Source organism: Eleutherodactylus coqui, chromosome 5, assembly GCF_035609145.1.
Source record: "Eleutherodactylus coqui strain aEleCoq1 chromosome 5, aEleCoq1.hap1, whole genome shotgun sequence".
Taxonomy (NCBI): Eukaryota; Metazoa; Chordata; class Amphibia; order Anura; family Eleutherodactylidae; genus Eleutherodactylus; species Eleutherodactylus coqui.
The window spans coordinates 31,572,167-31,594,997 of NC_089841.1; the positions used below are offsets into that span (position 1 = coordinate 31,572,167).

The window sequence follows — 22,831 nt, forward strand, 5'->3', positions numbered from 1 at the left end:
TTTGCACAACGTCTCTCTCCCTCACCGTCACGTGAATATGAATGTCGCTGCTGGCTGAAGCACTGGAGAGAGACAGAATCAACAGTGAGAGAGAAGCCCCGATGAGAGATACAGACACAAACACACCGGAGGGGGGGGGGGGGCAGCATGGAAGGATTGGGGTGATAGGGTTAGGAGCAGCATGGAGGGGGGGGGAGAAAAATGGCAAGAGGTGGGGGGCAGAGAAGCTGCATGAAGCTGGGGAGTGAAAGAGAAGTGGCATGGAGTGGGGGTAGAAGCGGCATGAAGAGGGGGGAGAAAGAAGCAGCATGGAGTGTGGGAAGAGAAAAGTGGCAGGGAAGAGAAAAGTGGCAGGGAAGAGGGGGGGGAGAAAACTGGCATGGAGAGGGGAGATAAACAAGCGGCATGGAGGGCGGGAGAGAAGCGGCATGGAGGGGGGGAGAGAAGTGGCATGGAGAGGAGGGGAGTAGTGGCATGGAGAGAGAAGCGGCATGGAGGGGGGAAGTGGAATGTGGGAGAGAGAGAAGTGGCATGGAGAGGGGGGAGAGAGAAGCAGCATGGAGGGGGAGAGAAGTGGCATGGAGAGAGAAGCGACATGGAGAGGGGGAGAGAGAAGCCGTTTCAATTTCTGGTACAGTTATTTTTATCTTTATCAAATCCAGGAGGGGAAATAGATTCATATATATTCTTTTGAATCCACTTCTGAATTTGGTTCAAATGACTGTACCAAAAACTGTAATGTTTTCCAAAAAATACTTTCTGTCAAACCTTCTGAATTTTTTTAAAACTATTTGTCAACAAAGCAAACTCAACCTCATGAGGAAGCGGTCTTGTTTGGTATCTATAGACGCAGGCATTTTTTGAAGGTGTGGGGTGCAGTGTAAATGAAATGATAACTTTTTCCCGCAGTCATTATGAAGATACCAAAATTAGGGTTTTCTATTTTTGCACAATAAAAACACAGTTTTTTTAAATTCACTTACTAGATTTTACGACAAAATAAAAATGTAAAGATGCAAATGAAGCAATTTAGGCTGGGGTCACACCTGCATTGTGGTCCGTTGAGGGTGTTTGTCTTTCTGCTCTGTTTTTGGAGGAGTTGAACTGAAATAGAACAGAAAAAAACTCATCGTTTTTTTCCCCCATTGATTTCAATGGGGTTTCAAAAACAATGCAGGCAAACAGAAGAGCATCCATTCCTTTAACCCCTTAGTGACGGCCCCATTGCCTTTTTATGTCCTAGCTAAGTAGGCTTCAATCCTAGAGGACGTAAAAACATGTATCGCCTTTAGATTAAAGTCCTGTTGGCTGAGGATGTAAACGATCCATGCTGTCGGTGTCCGCAGGTAGTCGACAGCCTGGAGCCCCCCCCCCCCCCCCCAGCTAGGATAGCGGCGATCGTAATAAAGTGAAGAAAAAGTTTAAAACAGTTAACGATTCAGCTGCCCTGATGGATCTGATTACTCACCCGCCTTGTCCGTGGTGTCCCGCGGTGAACTGGTCCTCCAGGACCCGTCGCCATTCTTCTGCGCATGCGCCCCAGATGTATAACATCACGCGCATGTACAGAAGGCCGGGTGCCACGGCAAATTTAAAATCTCCTGGCTCCCAGCTCTTGAAGGTAGCCAGGAACCAGGAGATGTGACCAGGGACCGCGGTGACCGGTCCGCGGGCCCATGATTGCGGCTATGCAATAGATAGCAGCGATCACGAAAAAGTTTTAAAAAGTAGAAAAAAAGATCGGATCCATGGGGGAGGTGAAAATATTCATCCCGCGTCCTCTGTGATGACCCGGTCTTCCAGGACCTGAAGTCGCCTACTGCGTGCGGAGATGGTCTCGCGCCCCGGGAAATTTAAAATCCCTCTGCTCCTGGCTACCATGTGTAGCTGGGAACAGAGAGATGTCCCCGGGCACCGGTATATGCGGTTCCCGGTGACATGATCACTGTTATCCAATGGATAACAGTGAGCATTTAAAGTAAAAAAAAGTGTAAAAAAAAAAAAAAAGAGTGTGAAAGTAAAAAAAAAGTTTAAAAAGCTTACGGTTCATCTCCCCTCACGGATCATATCCATAAGGGAGTATGAAATGACGTACCTACGGCCCACGGGTTTATCCGCGGACCTTACCACAGCTTCTTAGCACGCGCCCATCTCCAAAATGGCAGACACATGCACAAAAGCCATGGATTGCCAGGGTAATTTAAAATATCCCTGTTTCTGGCTACAAAACTTAGCCTAGAGCCTGGAGATTTCAGGTGGGCATGGTAAGCGGTTCCTGGTCTCGTGTTCGGCATTATCCAATGGATAATGGCGATCATGTAAAAGTTTTTAAAAAGTTGAAGTTTCATCTCCCCTCACCGCTCGCATCGGTGAGAGGAGAAGAAACCTTTTACCAGAGGCCTCCATATTTTAACCCCGATGTGATCCTCCTCCGTGGACCTTCCTGGATTCTGCACATGCAACCACTGACAAAATGCCAGACACGTTCGCAGGAGACGGGGAGTCCAGGAAATTTAAAATTTCCTCGCTCTCGGTCACCAAGAGCCTGGAGCAGTGACGGGTGGCCTCGTTGAGTGGTTCTCCATTACGTGATAAAAAGGCAGCGATCTACCTTAGGCTGCTCCCACATAACCAGTTAGGAATTACGGATTCCGCATGCATCTGATCCGCGGTAATACGCAGATCAATCACATTGGATTACACAATTCTGCTCACATTAGCGGGTTGGAATTATGTAATCCACTCGCAGAAAACAGAACGCAGCAGGTTCTATTTTACTGCGGATATTCGCAACATAGAGCCCATTGTGCTCCATGGTCATGGATATACCCACAGCCCATACGCAACTACATTGTGTACAGGCTGCAGGTACCCACGTCATCACTAAGCAACGGTGCGGGAAATGCAAAAAAAAAAAAGGTGTACTGTGCATGACCGCCTGTGTGAGTATGCAGTTATGCGCAGTACATTACGCGGCCGTACGCAGGGTCATGGCCGGGCCCACAGCTGGGATACGCTGCGGGCCTCCACATACGGCTGCGTGAGCCCGGCATTATTCAGACCGCTACCTGTAATACGTAATTTACAAGAAGCCCCGGGAACGTTCGCCTTCCTGCAGTTCCAGGAGCAGCTTGTTGAGCTCCTTCTTTGTGAGACCGACGCACCTCAGTGAGCTTACGAAGACTCACAGAGCGCCACTTTTTAATGTGCCTGCTACTGAGGTAAAAAAAACAAACCAAAAAGCATGAGGTGGGGGGGAATACGGTTTTATTGCCCCATTTGCCCATCTCAACCAGCCCCCGTAATTACTACTGTCTGCGGAAATACCACACAGTTAACATTATTACTTTTATCTAAGATTTGGGGAATGCCAAAAAGGGCGTGGAGGGGGGGGGGGGGGGATATTTTTAGGGAGTCCATTTTTTTTCCCGCACAAGTCAGCAGTCAGGCCTGGAATTAATCAGTCGTGCCCTGCAATCCAACAGGTGTACCCTTCATTATAGGCCTTGCCATGTGTTCTGTAAGTAGATTACAGTCACAATGGGTATATTTCTGAACACAGGACAAACAGGGGTATCCATTTTGGCGTGAAAGTCTTCATTCCTATGTACCCTGTACAAAAAAAAAATTTTAAATTGATACAATTGCCAAAAAAATTAAAATCATATTTTTTTCCTTCTGCTTTACTTGAATTCAAATTCAGATTCATTCAAATACTGTGGTGTGAAAATATGCAGTACACCCCAAGATAAATTTGCTAAGGGGTCTAGTTTTCAAAATGGGGTCATTTGTGGGGCTTCTTTATCATTTTGGCCGCTCAATGCCTCTACAAGTGTGCAATAAGGCCTGGAAATTATTCAGTTGTAGCCTGAATTCCAACGGGTGCTCCTTCCATTATAGGCCTAGCCATGTGTCCTGTAAGTAGATTGGGGCCACTATGGGTATGTTTATGAACACAGCACAAACAGAGTTATCCATTTTGGGGTGAAAGTCTTCATTCATATGTGTGCTGTACAAAAAAAACTGTTTTTAAATTGACACAATTGCCCAAAAAATGAAAATTGTTATTTTTTTCTACTGCTTTGCTTAGATTCATTCAAAAATTGTAGGGTAAAAATACACAGTACACCCCTAGATGAATTCTTTAAGGGGTCTAGTTATCAAAATGGGATTATTTGTTGGGGTCTTCTGTCGTTTTGGCCGCTCAAGGGCTCTACAAGTGGGCAATGGGGCCTAAATCACCTTCATGCTAAATGTCTGTTCTGAAATCCACCGTCTACTCTTTTCTTTTTGGGCCCTGTTGTGCATCCACACATAAGATTAGGGCCACAATGGGTATGTCTCTGAACACGAGACAAACAGGGGTATCCATTTTGGGGTGCAAGTCTTCATTCATTTGTGTGCTGTAGAAAAAAAATGTTTTTAAAATGACAAAATTGCCAAAAAAAACGAAACTCATAATTTTTTCCTTCTGCTTTACTTAAGTTCATTCAAAAACTGTGGGGTGAAAATGGGCAGTACACCCCTAGATAAATTTGTTAAGGGGTTTAATTTTATAATTGGGGTCATTTGTGGGGGCTGTCTATGGTTTTGGCAGCTCAAGAACTCTACAAGTGGGCAATGGGGCCTAAAACGCAATCAAGCAAAATTTCTGTTCTGAAAGACACTGTCTGATCCTTACATTTTGGGCCCCGTTGTGCATCCAGACATAACATTAGGGCCACAAGGGGTATATTTCTGTACACAGGACAAACAGGGGTATCCATTTTTGGGTGATAATTCTCATTTTCATGTGCACTATAGGAAAAAAATATGTCTTTAAAATGACTCAAAATACTCCTGACCCCCCTTAGTGAATATATTAATGGGTGTAGTTTTTAAAATAGGGTCATTTGTGGGGGGATCTATCATTCTGACAGCTATGAGTCTTTGCAATCTTGGCTTGGTGCAGGAAAACAAAGTGTTCCTAAAATGCTGAAAAGTAATGTTAAATTTGTATGTTATCTAAATGGTTAAAAAAACACGAAAGTTTTTCAAACATGCGTCCAGAATAAAGTAAACAGATGGAAATATATATCTTAGCAAAAATTTGTACAGTATGTTTGGACATATTTGATATATTAAAGTTAAAAATGTGAAAAAAGACACTTTTTTCAAAATGTTCCCAATTTTGGTACTTTAATAAATATCCATAAATTCTATCGGTCTATTATCACAACTTAAATGAAGTGTGATATGTGGCACAAAACAATGTCAGAATCACTTAGATACGCAAAGCCTTTACGGAGTTATGCTATGTTAAGTGACACATGTCAGATTTCCAAAATTTGGCCTGGTTATTAAGGCACAAACAAGCTTCGTTATTAAGGGGTTAAGTTTCTGTCTTTTGGGGCTTTGAAAAATAGTGCATTCTGCATTGTTATTTTTCTGTAAAAAAGACGGAAACCTGATGGAATGGAAAAAACGGATAATTTGGAGCAGATACGGAAACTTTAATCTGACCCTAACACAGGTTTGACAGCAGCCCTACATTGACTTACATTGAATTGCATGAGGCTCAAACCAAAAACGTATGACAGACTGAAACACCTCATTGGTCAACATGAAATATAAAGAATAGAGGGAAGGATACAGAAAGCAAAATTGGGTCAGTGGGTTGGGGGTAAGGGTCATGTGATAAATAAATATATCACGGTCTAAAAATGTGAAGAATAAAAAGGCAATTGAAGAGAAGCTGCCAGGGATGCAGATCACTCTGGTGGTGGAACAATGCCGGGTATTTTTACACTGTTTAGTTAGGAAACATAATGGGTTCATTTTATTGTACAGGTTGTTACAGACGCTGCAATATCAATTATAGAATTGTTTTGCTTAAAAAAAAGTCAGTGGAAAAAAGCATTTTGTTTTCATTTTTACTAGTAAATTTTACTTTTTTCTTCAATTTATGTCCTAAGGATTTCAACCTGCATTCCTCTGTTGAATCATATAATACATTGACATACCACTATATTACAGTGTATTGTAGTTGTTACCCGTTTAGTTGTTCATGACCCTTGGTGACCCTAAAGGCAAGCTCCCTCCATGTTTTGCGGTTTTGCACTGCTTCTTTCAGCTGTGTGATAACCATGCCAATATCAGCTCTGACAGTATCAGCCATCATGTCCTTTGGTGGACGGGTCTTCTTTTGTCACTGATCTGTCCAAGCACTGTAGATTTTTCAAGCGACTCTGCTTACATAATGGGGCCAAAATCCGTGAGTCTTAGTCTAGTCATCTTGCCCTCCAGTGATATATCGGGTCTTATATGATTCAGGACTTCTTGGTTTGTTCCTCTCGCCATCCAGGGCATACGCAGCAGCTTCCGCCAGCATCACAGCTCAAACGTATCAATCCTCCTATCAGCTTTTTTCGTAGTCCAGCTTTCACATCCATACATGGCTATGGGGAAAACGGTGGTTTACACTATGCTGTATTTAGCTGCTATACTACTATCCCATACTTTCCCAGATTTTGTGCATATTTAGCATTGCGCTTCGCCCCAATGCTATTCTATGTTTTATCTCTGGCATAGATTCTCCAGCCTGGTCAATTTTTGAGCCAAAGAAGATGAAGTTTCGCACGCATTCTATGATCTCATTGTCGATTTTGATTCGAATTTGGCTATTTCTTGCTGTTGTCATAATTTTAGTCTTCTTTAAATTCAGGTAGAGGTCTATTTTTTCATTTTCAGTTTTAATCTTATATATCAGCTGCATCAGACCTACTTCTGTTTTTGCAAACAGAGTTGTGTCATCCGCATAACAGAGATTGTTGATGTTTCTTCCACCTATTTTCAATGTGTCTAGGTCCATAATAGTGCCTGCTTAAGTGCAGTCTGTAGGTATGGCAGGCCCAGAGGCTGTTTGTATACCTCCAGCTACCATGGTAACCCCTTAGCTTTCCCTACACAGGGATCGATGTATTTTTTTTAAAAAAAGAGACCTCTCTGACTAATTACTTAGATGCTGTGGCATCAAAGGAGATAAACAGCAGTATCGGACCTATCTTCCATTACGGCTACTAGTATGTGGTCACATATAATAAAGCTTGCACCTGCAAATGACAAAGTAAGCATGGCTTCTCAGCCCACACCATCACTGCAACATACTAGTATGGCTGCTCACAGGAACAATGTAGTTCCTGCTATGTACTATTAAGGTGCATGGCAGGATGGGTTTTTAAAAAAGAAAATTGCTTCTTGCCTGTGTGAGTTCTATGATATTTAAGAAGAAATATTTCCCACATTCTGTTTTTCCTGCATGACTTTCCTGATGTTCAGTTAGAGTTGACTTTTGCTAAAAATGAAATACTTTTCACAAACAGAACGTTTCAAATGGTTTCTCCTCTGTGTGAATTCTCTGATATTTAACTAGATTTAATTAACCAGAAGAATATTTTCCAAATTCTCATCATGAAAATAGCTTCACTCTGTGAGAGCTCTGCGATATCTAACAAGATTTCTTTTTTGTCTAAAGCCTTTCCCTTATTCTGAACATGAAAATGGCTTTACACCAGTGTGAATTTTCTGATGTGCAACAAGATTTATTTTCTGGGTAAAACATACGTCACATTCCGCACACAAATACAGCTTCTCAGCTGTGTGAATTCTCTGATGTGCAAAAAGAAATGGTTTATGAGAAAAACACTTTCTGGATTCTGGATATGAATATGGTTTCTCCATTGTGTGAAGTATTTAATGTGTAAAAAAAGTTTATTTCCCTGTAAAACATTTCCCACATTCTGAACATGAAAATGGCTTCTCTCCTGTGTGACTTCCCTGATGTACAACACTTAATTTATCAGTAAAACATTTGCCACATTCTGAACATGAAAATGGCTTCTCTCCTGTGTGAGATCTCAAATGTCTGTCAAGGTTTGATTTATCTGTAAAACGTTTCCCACACTGTAGGCATAAAAATGGCTTCTCCCCTGTGTGAATTCTCTGATGTGTAACAAGATTTATTTTCTGCGTAAAGCATTTGCCACATTCTGGACATGAGTATGGCTTTTCCCCTGTGTGAATTCTCTGATGTGTAAAAAGAATTGATTTTTGAGAAAAACATTTGCCACATTCTGGACATGAATACAACTTCTCTCCTGTGTGACTTCTCTGATGTCTGACAAGTTTTGATTTTTCTGTAAAACATTTCCCACATTCTGAACATGAAAAAGGCTTCTCCCCTGTGTGAATTTTCAGATGTCTGACAAGTATTGATTTCTCTGCAAAACATTTCCCACAACCTGAACATGAAAATGGCTTTGCCCCTGTGTGAGATTTCTGATGTTTAACAAGATTTGATTGATCAGCAAACCACTTGCCACATTCGGAGCATGAGAATGGCTTCTCCCCTGTGTGGATTCGTTGATGATTAACAAGATCTGATTTCCTAGTAAAACATTTGCCACATTCTGAACATGAAAAAGGCTTCTCTCCTGTGTGACTTCTCTGATGTGCAACAAGCTTTGATTTCTGCATAAAACATTTCCCACATTCTGGACATGAATACGGCTTGTCTCCTGTGTGAATTCGCTGATGTCGAACAAGAGTTGATTTCATATTAAAACATTTCCCACATTCTGGACATGAATACGGCCTCTCCCCTGTGTGAGCTCCTTGATGTCCTCCCCTTCTGCAACTTTTCTTCTGCTTATCAGTCTGTGATGAATCAGAAGATGGAATCTGTATAAGAAGATCAGATGATGGATCTTTGTTTTGAAGGGCTGAAGGGATAATGGCAGGTTCTTCAGATGTATCTTGTGTGATGCCACAATCCTCTGCTTTACAGTCTGCAGATACCAGATGTCCCTCTGAGCTCCCAGTGCTCTCATCTGCCGAGAAAAAAGCTGATTTTACTATTTCTGAACATTCTAACTTTATATTATAAAAATTCGCTTAAAATTTTATTACATTTCTACAGAAACATTTCATTACGAATTGTTGGGCATTTTGCAAGGGCAATTATTAAGCAGATGGAATCACAGGAACAAGGAGAGGTAAGCTTCTGAACCTGTACTCTGGGGTCTGTAAACTGAGAGGGTCTGGTATCTTTACCTTTGCCCTAATTTTTTAGTGGGTCTAATCTGTATGTTTTATATTTAGAACTGTTTTTTGGGGGTCTGTGTTTCTTAGAAAGTATAATTTCTGCATCTTGTTAGGAGGGTTTCTATATAATTAGGGAGTCAAGAGAAAATCTGTATTTATTTATAGGTCTGAGCTGTGGTCTGTAGTCATTTTGAAACATGAACACTAATAAAATACAAATTAAAAGGCGCCTTTACATGGGCAGATAAATCATTCATATTCCTGCATCCAGCAGGAATTGGAACAACTATTTTTCAGTGTAACTGCATGCCTCAACTCAGCAACGGAGCGACAATTTGTTCGCTTCTCGTTCGTCGTTCAACTTTTGCATGCAGAATACTGAACAATGTATTGTCCCGTGTAAACAAGCCACTTATACACGCACGTATCACCCAGATAGAGAACCTTTTTAGAATCGGAGTGGGATTTAAAGTCTCCAACCTCATGCTTTTTATTCTAATCTCCAAGATAGACCCTAAAATCAGTTCTGTTGTCATAGTTGGTAGGACTGGTGAACTGATGACTGGGGCCCCAGCGGGTTCATATATTTATCCAATGTTGATCTGCATGTGAATATACTCTTAGTTTGATCACATTCTTAGTCACATTTAGTTTGTACTTCGGCTGAATGGTGGAACATCCAGCGGAAACTGACAGATCCCAGAGCTTATAAATCTACATAACTATCTGCAGTCGGTGACCGAGGAGAATCTGTGACTCTTCTCAGCTGTATTTAGTGGTTACTACTCACCTGGGCGGTTACCTGTAGGAATCTCCTCTTTACCCCGCTGATCGCCCCTCACATTTGTCTCTGTAGTATTAATATTGGTCAGATCTTCATTCGGATACAAAAGCTGTGAAACAAATATTGTAAAAGTCAGCAGACGGTTGGAGAAGTCGTGTGGAAGGTTTTATAAGAGCTGAAAAGATTGTTATTCAGCATGACAACTCAAAATGCCCTGACAGGAGTAGTTATCTGAGCCACAAAGCTGCAGGTCTGGAAGCCGGACATAGATATTAGATGGCGGCTCAATGACCCCACAGGAACCTCATACACATGTATATTCGGCATGGCTAGACATGCTGCACGTTGTCTTAGTGGAGGAGATCAGCGTCTACCAGACACATCCGCTGTTTGTCTCGGGGGAAATAAAGGAGCAGCTAGATATAAATCCAACCTGTTGGCTTCTTATTCCCACCAGCAGTCTCCACCGCCAGAAAACTGGGAGAAGATCCAGACAACATGTCTCTGGTCAGCGGTAATCCTGCCATCTCCACCGGCCTCATCACACAAGTAGAAGACATCTAATAAGACTGAAGACAAGAGCTTCACAGCTTTCTACAGATCAGAGGGACATCTCCATCTACCTGATGGTCCTGTGGAAGAAGAGGACGGGGACATCTCTCTGGTGGGCTTCTCTTACTGGATGGAACTGGAAGAAACACAGACAGACACTGAAGTCATTCTTTACATACAGATAATAAAGTCCCCATGTATTTAGTCCTGTCTATTACCTGGTGATGGGAGCGGCTGGCGGGTCTCCATCATGGTGTCCTTGTACAGATCCTTGTGTCCTTCTAAATACTCCCACTCCTCCATGGAGAAATAGACAGCGACATCCTGACACCTTATAGGAACCTGACAACACAATATACAGTCATCACCCAGAAGCCTCCAGTGCTGTTACTGTATAATGTCCCAGCATTCCCTGCAGCGTCACCTCTCCAGTCAGCAGCTCAATCATCTTGTTGGTGAGTTCTAGAATCTTCTGTACATTGATGTCCTCATGTATCAGGGGGTAAGGTGGGGAACCCGTGATTGGACTCAGGGGTCTTCCCCATCCATCACACACAGAGGCCCAACAGCCATCACTAGAGGTCTTCTTCACTACTGTGTAATCCTGTATATGGGAAGACATTGGAAAGTGATATTTATTAAGCCTGGTTTAGACACAACGATTATCGCTTAAAAGATGCTTTTTGAGTGACTTTTGAGCGATAATCGTTGTGTGCCTTTACAGCGCAAGGTGATCTCTCAAACGTTGAGTGATCACCTTGCCGTCCGAGCGGGGTATACAGAAGACAAGTGGGGCCGCTTGTCTTCTGCATCCAGCTGTTCTCTGCTCAGAGCACCTGGCTGTTATATAGCCAAGCGCTCCGAGCGGGGTATGCAGAACACAGCTGGACCTCTTTGTTCTTCATACCCTGCCTGTGTTCAGGGAGCGGTATACAGCTGAAACAATAGTATCAGCTGTATCCTGCTGTGAGCTCCTGATAAGGCTGATCTTTGTCTTTCAGCAACTGGTTAACGAAAACTGCACAATGTCAGTGCAGTTAGACACAGTGATTATAGCTCAAAATAGGGCTTTTGAGCGAGTTTTGATTGATAATCATTGTGTCTAAATGGACCTTTGGAGTTCATCACCTCTTCAGTGAAATCATCTGTTATTACCATAGATAAGAATTATGTAATGTGACATCATCAGAATCTCTCCCCTCCCCAGTGACATCATCGGTTATTACCATGGATAAGAATGATATAATGTGACATCATCAGAATGTCTCACCTCTCCAGTAAGCTGGAAGAGTATCTCTAGGGTGAGATTTAATACACTCTTCACCATCTTGTTTCTGTCCTCCATCCTTGACATGTGAGTCGGTAAAATTCTCTTATATAGAAGATATCAGCAGAGCATCCTATATTGTATAAATCTGAACAGAAATGAGTTAATGTAAAAAACAACCAATAATTCAATGTAACCCCCCCCCAAAAAAATTGATTACTGGAGATAATAAGGAGAAACTTTTGAGGAGATAGTAAAGTGTAAATGTCATCTTCCAAATGATACAAAAAAAATATGAGTTGAATACATTGTCATGAGCCGTATAGAGGACTACAGATAATAATCACCCACAGTGGTGATGTCAAAATGGGTGTGACGTGACCAAGGAATTTTTTTACACTTTTAATACATTTTAGTTTTTTAATGATTAATAAAACTTTTTTAAACTCCTTTTCTCAAATTTATTTAGACCCCTTTGGGGAATTGAACTTGTGATGATTTGATCACTCATAGAGTATAACGCAATACCATAGTATTGCATTATACCAAGTTTGGACAGGCCGTCTACCAAACTATGCTAGAATTATGGATTGGTAGGTAATCACAGTTGGGGGAGAAGCAACCCCGCAATGACAGGAGAACAGGACATGGGAATCCCATTTGCGAGAGCGGTGGTTGTCAGCAATCATCAACATTTGGCCTTTTGCTATCTGCATTTACCATAGAGGTTTTCTTGGCTATTTTTGATCACCTATCCTCAGCATAGATCATCAATAGTGGATGGGCTGGCATCTGCCCCTTGGGACCCCAGCTAATCACCTGAAGGCACCTAGCCATAAATAAAAGCCCATCCCTGTGGCATGTTTGTCAAAATGAGGTATAATGTAACACTGTGGTATTACATTATACTGTAATCTATTCACTGCTTTGGACTCTAAAACATAACTTTTAATATTATTGTTAAAAAAAACGTATACCACTGGCCTACCACCAATGCTGTCGGTCTGCTGCTCCACCATTTCTTTCTTCTTTTGATTTCTTTTCTCTTATCATTACTGCTGAGTAGAGATGAGCGACCACCAAGATGCTCGGGTGCTCGTTACTCGGGACGAACTTTTCGCGATGCTCGAGGGTTCGTTTCGAGTAACGAACCCCATTGAAGTCAATGGGCGACCCGAGCATTTTTGTATTTCGCCGATGCTCGCTAAGGTTTCCTTGTGTGAAAATCTGGGCAATTCAAGAAAGTGATGGGAACGACACAGCAACGGATAGGGCAGGCGAGGGGCTACATGTTGGGCTGCATCTCAAGTTCACAGGTCCCACTATTAAGCCACAATAGCGGCAAGAGTGGGCCCCCCCCCTCCCAAAAACTTTTACTTCTGAAAAGCCCTCATTAGCATGGCATACCTTAGCTAAGCACCACACTACCTCCAACAAAGCACAATCACTGCCTGCATGACACTCCACTGCCACTTCTCCTGGGTTACATGCTGCCCAACCGCCCCCCCTCCCCCCCACATCGCACACCAAAGTGTCCCTGCGCAGTCTTCAGCTGCCCTCATGCCACACCACCCTCATGTCTATTTAGAAGTGCGTCTGCCATGAGGAGGAACCGCAGGCACACACTGCAGAGGTTGGCACGGCTAGGCAGCGACCCTCTTTAAAAGGGGTGGGGCGATAGCCCACAATGCTGTACAGAAGCAATGAGAAATAGAATCCTGTGCCACCGCCATCAGGAGCTGCACACGTGGGCATAGCAATGGGGAACCTATGTGTCACACACTATTCATTCTGTCAAGGTGTCTCTGCATGCCCCAGTCAGACTGGTAATATGTACCTTAACAGTAACCGCGTTGGTGGTAATGTGGTGGTGACTGCGGACCTAGTAGCGCGGTTTTATTTTGTTGGTTTTCGGAATGTGGCCAGGATTAAGTGGGCCGTGGCGGGGGGATGGTGTGGGGTCTCTCTTGTAGTGTCGGTAAAGGTGAAATTCTTGGACTGCCACCAGACGAACCAATGCAAAGGCATTTGCCAAGAATGTTTGTTTTCCCTGTTGGAGGAGGAGGGGGATGTTTTTGAGACACTACGTGTCCTCCACACGTGTCCGTGGTTATATGCACCTTTACAGTAACCGCGTTGGTGGGAAATGGCCTCGCCGCCATCATGTCTTTGGGAAGCCTCTGTTTCCACACCCCAGAGACATACCATTAGCAGCGGTAGAGGCAGAGCCCAGAATTCGTAACATTTCAGCCGTAGCATTAGGACAGGCCCCACTAACATATCACTAGCAGCATTATAGCGGGAGCGCAGTCTTCGTTCCATGTCAGCAATAGTAGCACTCAAGACAGGCCCCAGTAACAATTCCGAAGCAGCAGTATAGTGGGAGCGCAGTCTTCGTTCCATTTCAGCAATAGTAGCACTCAAGACAGGCCCCAGTAACAATTCCGAAGCAGCAGTATAGTGGGAGCGCAGTCTTCGTTCCATTTCAGTAGCTGCAGTATAGCCAAGGCCCAAGTTACATTTATGTAGCTAAAGTGTAGGCCAACCCCACACACACTTCTGTACCATGAGTGCAGGTGAAGAACATACAAATTGCTATGATTACACTGTAGGTGAGGGCCCCAAAAAATTGGTGTACCAACAGTACTAATGTACCTCAGTAAAAGTTGGCCATGCCCAACCAAGATGGCAGGTGAAACCCATTAATCGCTTTGGTTAATGTGGCTTAAGTGGTAACTAGGCCTGGAGGCAGCCCAGTTTAACGAAAAATTGGTTCAAGTTAAAGTTTCAACGCTTTTAAGAGCATTGAAACATATAAAAATTGTTTCGAAAAATTAGATGAGTGAGCCTTGTGGCCCTAAGAAAAATTGCCCGTTCAGCGTGATTACCTGAGGTTTCAGGAGGAGGAGCAGGAGGAGGAGGAGGAATATTAGACACAGATTGATGAAGCAGAAATGTCCCCGTTTTGGATGGTGAGAGAGAACGTAGCTTCCATCCGCGGGTGCATAATACGTATTGCTTACGTATCGCTGCTGTCCGCTGGTGGAGAAGAGAAGTCTGGGGAAATCCAGGCTTTGTTCATCTTGATGAGTGTTAGCCTGTCGGCACTGTCGGTTGACAGGCGGGTACGCTTATCTGTGATGATTCCCCCAGCCGCACTAAACACCCTCTCCGACAAGACGCTAGCCGCAGGACAAGCAAGCACCTCCAGGGCATACAGCGCTAGTTCAGGCCACGTGTCCAGCTTCGACACCCAGTAGTTGTAGGGGGCAGAGGCGTCACCGAGGATGGTCGTGCGATCGGCTACGTACTCCCTCACCATCCTTTTACAGTGCTCCCGCCGACTCAGCCTTGACTGGGGAGCGGTGACACAGTCTTGCTGGGGAGCCATAAAGCTGGCCAGGCCCTTAAAGACTGTTGCACTGTCTGGGCTGTACATGCTGCTCGATCTACGCACCTCCCCTGCTACCTGGCCCTCGGAACTGCGCCTTCTGCCACTAGCGCTGTGGGATGGGAATTTTACCATCAGCTTGTCCGCCAGGGTCCTGTGGTATAGCAACACTCTCGAACCCCTTTCCTCTTCGGGAAGGAGACTGGGAAGGTTCTCCTTATAGCGTGGGTCGAGCAGTGTGTACACCCAGTAATCCGTAGTGGCCAGAATGCGTTGAATGCGAGGGTCACGAGAAAGGCATCCTAACATGAAGTCAGCCATGTGTGCCAGGGTACCTGTACGCAACACATGGCTGTCCACACTAGGAAGATCACTTTCAGGATCCTCCTCCTCCTCAGGCCATACACGCTGAAATGATGACAGGCAAGCAGCATGGGTACCGTCAGCAGTGGGCCAAGCTGTCTCTTCCCCCTCCTCCTCATCCTCCTCATCCTCCTCCTCCTCCTCCTGAACGCGCTGAGATATAGACAGGAGGGTGCTCTGACTATCCAGCGACATACTGTCTTCCCCCGGCTCTGTTTCCGAGCGCAAAGCGGCTGCCTTTATGGTTTGCAGGGAAGTTCTCAAGATGCATAGCAGAGGAATGGTGACGCTAATGATTGCAGCATCGCCGCTCACCACCTGGGTAGACTGATCAAAGTTTCGAAGGACCTGGCAGATGTCTGCCAACCAGGGCCACTCTTCTGAAAAGAATTGAGGAGGCTGACTCCCACTGCGCCGCCCATGTTGGAGTTGGTATTCCACTATAGCTCTACGCTGCTCATAGAGCCTAGCCAACATGTGGAGCGTAGAGTTCCACCGTGTGGGCACGTCGCACAGCAGTCCGTGCACAGGCAGATTAAAGCGATGTTGCAGGGTGCGCAGGGTGGCAGCGTCCGTGTGGGACTTGCGGAAATGTGCGCAGAGCCGGCGCACCTTTACGAGCAGGTCTGACAAGCGTGGGTAGCTTTTCAAAAAGCGCTGAACCACCAAATTAAAGACGTGGGCCAGGCATGGCACGTGCGTGAGGCTGCCGAGCTGCAGAGCCGCCACCAGGTTACGGCCGTTGTCACACACGACCATGCCCGGTTGGAGGCTCAGCGGCGCAAGCCAACGGTCCGTCTGCTCTGTCAGACCCTGCAGCAATTCGTGGGCCGTGTGCCTCCTATCTCCTAAGCTGAGTAGTTTCAGCACGGCCTGCTGACGCTTGCCCACCGCTGTGCTGCCACGCCGCGCGACACCGACTGCTGGCGACGTCCTGCTGCTGCTGACACATCTAGATTGCGAGACAGAGGTTGAGGAGGAGGAGGAGGAGGAGGAGGAGGAGGAGGAGGAGGGTGCTTTAGTGGAAGAAGCATACACCGCCGCAGATACCACCACCGAGCTGTGGCCCGCAATTCTGGGGGTGGGTAGGACGTGAGCGGTCCCAGGCTCTGACTCTGTCCCAGCCTCCACTAAATTCACCCAATGTGCCGTCAGGGAGATGTAGTGGCCCTGCCCGCCTGTGCTTGTCCACGTGTCCGTAGTTAAGTGGACCTTGCCACTAACCGCATTGGTGAGGGCGCGTACAATGTTGCGGGAGACGTGGTCGTGCAGGGCTGGGACGGCACATCGGGAAAAGTAGTGGCGACTGGGAACTGAGTAGCGCGGGGCCGCCGCCGCCATCATAGCTTTGAAGGACTCCGTTTCCACAACCCTATACGGCAGCATCTCAAGGCTGATAAATTTGGCTATGTGGACGGTTAACGATTGAGCGTGCGGGTGCGTGGTGGCGTACTTGCGCTTGCGCTCCAACACTTGCGCTAGCGACGGCTGGACTGTGCGGTGCGAGACATTGCTGGATGGGGCCGAGGACAGCGGAGGTGAGGGTGTGGGTGCAGGCCATGAGACGGTTGTGCCTGTGTCCTGAGAGGGAGGTTGGATCTCAGTGGCAGGTTGGGGCACAGGGGGAGAGGCAGCGGTGCAAACCGGAGGCGGTGAACGGCCTTCGTCCCACCTTGTGGGGTGCTTGGCCATTATATGTCTGCGCATGCTGGTGGTGGTGAGGCTGTTGGTGGTGGCTCCCCGGCTGATCTTGGCGCGACAAAGGTTGCACACCACTGTTCGTCGGTCGTCAGGCGTCTCTGTGAAAAACTGCCAGACCTTAGAGCACCTCGGCCTCTGCAGGGTGGCATGGCGTGAGGGTGTGCTTTGGGAAACACTTGGTGGATTATTCGGTCTGGCCCTGCCTCTACCCCTGGCCACCGCACTGCCTCTTGCAACCTGCCCTGCTGATGCCCTTGCCTCCCCCTCTGAAGACCTGTCCTGAGTAGGCGTTGCACACCAGGTGGGGTCAGTCACCTCATCGTCCTGCTGCTCTTCCTCCGAATCCTCTGTGCGCTGCTCCCTTGGACTTACTGCCCTTACTACTACCTCACTGCAAGACAACTGTGTCTCATCGTCATCGTCCTCCTCACCCACACAAAGTTCTTGAGACAGTTGGCGGAAGTCCCCAGCCTCTTCCCCCGGACCCCGGGAACTTTCGAATGGTTGGGCATCAGTGACGATAAACTCCTCTGGTGGGAGAGGAACCACTCCTGCCCAATCTAAGCAGGGGCCCGAGAACAGTTCCTGGGAGTGTTCCCGCTCCTGAGCAGGTGTCATTGTAGTGGAGTGAGGAGGCTGGGAGGAAGGAGGAGCAGCAGACAGAGGATTCGGATTTGCAGCAGTGGACGGCGCAGAAGTGTGGCTGGACGATAGGTTGCTCGAAGCACTTTCTGCCATCCAGGACAGGACCTGCTCACACTGCTCATTTTCTAATAAAGGTCTCCCGCGTGGACCCATTAATTGGGCGATGAATGTGGGGACGCCAGAAACGTGCCTCTCTCCTAATCGCGCAGCAGTCGGCTGCGACACACCTGGATCAGGAGCTCGGCCTGTGCCCACACCCTCACTTGGGCCTACGCGTCCTCGGCCACGTCCACGTCCTCTAGGCTTACCCCTACCCCTCAGCATGCTGTATTACCAGTGATTTGATTTCCCAGGCAGGAAATAAATTGGCGCAAGCCTGCAGGCCAAATATAATTTCTTTTCCTTTTTTGCAAAGGGAAGACCCCACTGCGTATATTCAATGAACAAGAAGTTTAATATCTGTGGTGTGGCCCTCAAAAAGTGTCACACAACTATAGTGTAGCAGAGTTATTAACTCTAGCAGAGCAGGTATTTGCCAGTCAGGAAAGACAATGGCGCAAGCCTGCAGTAAACCGTAGCTGGTTGCGTCTGATTTTTGTACGTTCTCCACGCAGCACACACGTACACGGAGACCTTAGGACTGACACAGGCTGGCCAAATATAATTTTTTGTCCTTTTTTGCAAAGGGAAGACCCCACTGCGTATATTCAATGAACAAGAAGTTTAATATCTGTGGTGTGGCCCTCAAAAAGTGTCACACAACTATAGTGTAGCAGAGTTATTAACTCTAGCAGAGCAGGTATTTGCCAGTCAGGAAAGACAATGGCGCAAGCCTGCAGTAAACCGTAGCTGGTTGCGTCTGATTTTTGTACGTTGTCCACGCAGCACACACGTACACGGAGACCTTAGGACTGACACAGGCTGGCCAAATATAATTTTTTGTCCTTTTCTGCAAAGGGAAGGACCCACTGCGTATATTCAATGGACAATAACTTTTAGAACTGTAGTGTGGCCCTGAAAAAGTGACACACAACTTTTTTTTTAATTAAAGTATTTTTTATTAAACTTTTTCACCTTTTGCATATTTTAAAACATTTTTTTTAACAAATCTTTGGTTTCCCCTCCCTCCCTCCCCCTCCCCCTCTCACCCACCCCCTTCCCCTCACCCCCCTCCCTCCCCCATCCCCCCTAAGATCTCTCTCTCAACGTTCTGTTCTTTGGGTAAACAGTCTCTGAATGAACACAGTGTTGTGTTGTAAACAATAATAACAGTTCTTGTAACGTATATTTGTTTTCTTCTTTGGTCTTCGTGTTGCTTATCTTCTTGTTGTTTTCTTTTATTGATTCAGGGTTAGATTTTTTGTTGCATTCGAGGGGGGGTCATATTTCTTTTGCCCGTTGCCCGGTCTCTCTCTCTCCAATCCCTCCTTTCTTAACTTTTCCCTATTACTCCTTACCACTTTATTTTATTGTATATCGAGTCTGTAATTTGTTCTACATTTCCCAATAAACTTTATATATATCCATTACATACGTTGTTATGTCTTAGTAAATCCCCGGTTTACTGGTGCCCCCCCACACGGCTCACCACTCCCTATGTATTTGATCCAACATTACTGCTCTGGGCGTGTATCCATCTCAGCCATATGTCCTGATATTTTTGACTGGTCTTACGCTTAGTGTAAATACTCCTTTCCCACGGTAAAATTTGGTTGACCTTATTTTTGAATTCTCCCAGCGTGGGTGGTTCTTCGTCCAACCAGCGCTGGGCTATTGTTTTTCTGGCTATATACAATAGTCTGGCTACCGCTAGTTTTTCATGATCATCTAATGTTAGATCCTGTATGTATCCCAGAATGCACACGTATGGTGTAAAGTCCATACGTATGCCAAATGCCGCGTTAATTGCATTTCTTATTCCCATCCAATATCTGTGCAATTTCGGACATCGCCATAGCATGTGGATTAGGTCCGCCGTGTGGGTTCTGCACCTTACACATATCGGGGAGGTTCTCATTCCTATATTGTGTAAGAAGGCCGGGGTGCGGTACACTCTGTGTATTAGAAATATTTGTGAGACTCTGTGTGATTCGCTCAGAGATAGCTTGGGTGTCATTTGTAGGATTTCCTCCCAGTGCGACTCCTCAATGGGCCCTATGTCTGCCTCCCATTTTGCTCTTGTTGATAACGGGTTGTGTGCATTGACCGTGTCCTGAATATGGGAATATAGTACAGATATTTTCCCCGCTGTGGTGGTGGCTTTTCCTATTATGTCCGCTACTATATTTATTACCATTGTTATTTCCGCCGTGTTTTTTTCCGCTTGTATAGCGTGTCTAAGTTGCAGATATTTGTAAAAGTCACTATTGGGGATGTCGTGGTTTTGCCTTAACTGCTCGAAGGTTTTTAGTTCCCCCCCCTCCAGTATCTGGTCCATTCTCCTAACTCCCCTGTCTTTCCACCCTTGGAATCCTTTTAGCTTGTTGATTTCTGGCAGGTGCGGGTTATTCCATATGGGGGTATGTTGTGTGCAGTTTTTTATATCAAGCATGTTTCTGGTCTTCCACCATATTTTATGTATCAATAATAGCGTGGGGGCACTTTGACCGTTTTTTTTAAACGCTCCACGTTCCAGGGTTTCAAACAAATGTGATCCGTTAAAGAGATTTTTAAGGATTCTGAAACTAGCGTCGTGTGTTTCTTCTGTCTCCCATCCCCTGAGATGTTGCAGCTGGGAGGCCATGAAGTACGAGAACGGATTGGGCAAGGCTAATCCTCCCTTTTCTTTTGAATTGTATAGCAGTTCTAATTTTATCCTAGGTGTCTTCCCTCCCCATATGAGTTCTCTAAACAGTCCCTTGGCCTTGTGGAAAAATTTTTGTGTTATCCAGTGTGGGGAGTTGTGTATTAGATACAGTAATTGGGGCATCCATATCATTTTTATAAGATTCACTCTTCCTATGATTGTCATGGGTAGTTTTTTCCATACGTGAAGTTTTTGTTTCCATTTTTCCATAAGTGGTTCCAGGTTTATTTTCCCGTACTCACTGACCTCTTTCGTAATTTTAACTCCCAGATATTTAATTGTTGGGGTGCATTTCAGGGTTAATTCTCTGTTGGCAACTTGCATGTCTGGGGTGTCTATTGATAGTATTTCGGATTTGGTCCAATTGATAGCGAGTCCTGAGAAGGCTCCAAATTCTTTTATTGTTTGCATCGTGATTTCTAAAGATTTTTCCCTGTCCCCTAAAAATAACAACATGTCGTCTGCATACAAAGCGATTTTCTCCTCCATGTTTCCTCTTATGAATCCCACTATTTCCTGGTGTGACCGAATTTTGCATGCTAGGGGCTCTATTGCAAGTGCAAACAGGAGTGGCGATAGTGGGCATCCCTGCCTTGTCCCTCTATGTAGTGGGAATGTTTCTGATGACCCCCCGTTGATGGACACATCCGCCTCCGCTCTAGCATATAGGAGTTTTACTCGTCTCACAAATATTGGGCCACAGCCCATTTTTTCTAGTACCTTCCACAGGTATTGCCACTCAACGCTATCAAACGCCTTGGCCGCGTCCAGTGAGCATATGATTCTGTCTCCGGTATTATCTACGGGTATTTGTAGGTTTAGAAATACTCTACGGATGTTCGTTGCCGTTGATCTTGCTGGTATAAACCCACTCTGGTCTGGATGCACCAAGGTGGATGCCACTTGTGATAGCCGCTTGGCTAAAACTTTTGCTATAATTTTGACATCCGCGTTTAACAGCGATATCGGCCTATACGAGTCCATCAACAAGGGGTCCTTTTCTGGTTTTAACAGGATTATTATTTTTGCTTTTCGCATTGTTTGTGGTAGTTCCCCTTCCTTTTCCGCCCCCGCCCATGTCTCCAGGAGTTGTGGTAATAAAGTGTCTGCATGTTGTTTGTAAAATTCTATTGGGAAACCGTCCTCCCCTGGGGCCTTGTTATTTTGCATATCTTTTACTGCCTCTTGCATCTCCTCCAAGTCTATTGGTGCATCTAGAAACTCTCTCTGTTCCTCCGTCAATTTATGTGTTCTTATATCCGCCAAGTATTCCTCGATTTGTTCTACCGTTTTTTCCAGTTTCGAGGAATACAGAGAGGAGTAAAATTCCCGTGCAATCTCTCTTATGGATGTTGCGTCCCTGACTATCTCGCCTTGTGCGTCTTTTAGTTCAATGATGTATGTGGGGCTAGTTTGTGCTCGGGCTATAACTGCCAGCATATGTCCCGTTTTTTCTCCCTCCTCATAATATGTCTGTTTCCTGAACCCATTTTTAGTGGCTGCCGTTTCTAGGACGTATTTATTAAGGGCCTCTTGGGCCTGTTTCCATAGGTTGAGTGTTGTTATAGTTTTCTCTTTTATGTAATTTTCTTCTGATTCTTTTAGTTTGTCTCGTATTTTTTGCCCTCTTTCTCTATGTCCTTTTTTTGCCTGTGTGATTTGCTGTATGTATACCCCCCTCATATATGCCTTCATGGCCTCCCAGCAAATCGTCATACTTGTGGTATCCTTATTTAATATGAAGTATTCCTCTAGTGTTTTTTTCACTATTTCCTTGTTTAATATGTTTAGCCAGTGCGAGTTCAGATTCCATCTTTTTTGGGAATGACTCACAGTGTTACTGTGCTGTATGTCCAGACGTAGGATGGAGTGGTCAGAAACAACTCTTGGTAGATATTCTATCGAGGTTATATCTCTATATATCTGAATATTCCCTACCGCTAGGTCTATTCTAGATAAGCATTGGTATGTGGATGAGTAGCAGGAGTATTGTTTGTTTGTGGGGTGCCGTGTTCTCCATATGTCTATCAATGATATCTCGTTTATTAGTTTACCTAGTGGTGTCAGGTTCCTTTCTTCGTTTGCGTTTCCTGCCCTTAGTCTGTCCTGTGCAGGGTTAATGACCGAATTAAAGTCGCCTATGATAAGGACTGGAATGTCCGGTTTATCTGTTATGAAACCTATAACTTGCCTCATTATCATGTTATTATATGGTGGCGGGATATATACTGAAGCTATAAT

General features: G+C 45.2%; 2 protein-coding genes across 2 annotated transcripts in view; both read right to left on the reverse strand.

The window, feature by feature from the left end:
• LOC136629105 (oocyte zinc finger protein XlCOF7.1-like) overlaps positions 1-22,831 on the reverse strand; it is a 354,252-nt gene that overhangs the window by 243,074 nt on the left and 88,347 nt on the right. The window lies entirely within an intron of this gene.
• LOC136627167 (zinc finger protein 850-like) overlaps positions 7,556-22,831 on the reverse strand; it is a 62,863-nt gene continuing 47,587 nt past the window's right edge. Inside the window, exons 10-14 of the mRNA XM_066602101.1 lie at positions 10,842-11,013; positions 10,636-10,759; positions 10,489-10,553; positions 9,872-9,974; positions 7,556-8,867 (exon numbers count right to left, since the gene is read on the reverse strand). Coding sequence (XP_066458198.1) covers positions 7,750-8,867; positions 9,872-9,974; positions 10,489-10,553; positions 10,636-10,759; positions 10,842-11,013 — 1,582 coding nt within the window. The 3' untranslated portion in view covers positions 7,556-7,749. The remainder of the gene's footprint in view (positions 8,868-9,871; positions 9,975-10,488; positions 10,554-10,635; positions 10,760-10,841; positions 11,014-22,831) is intronic.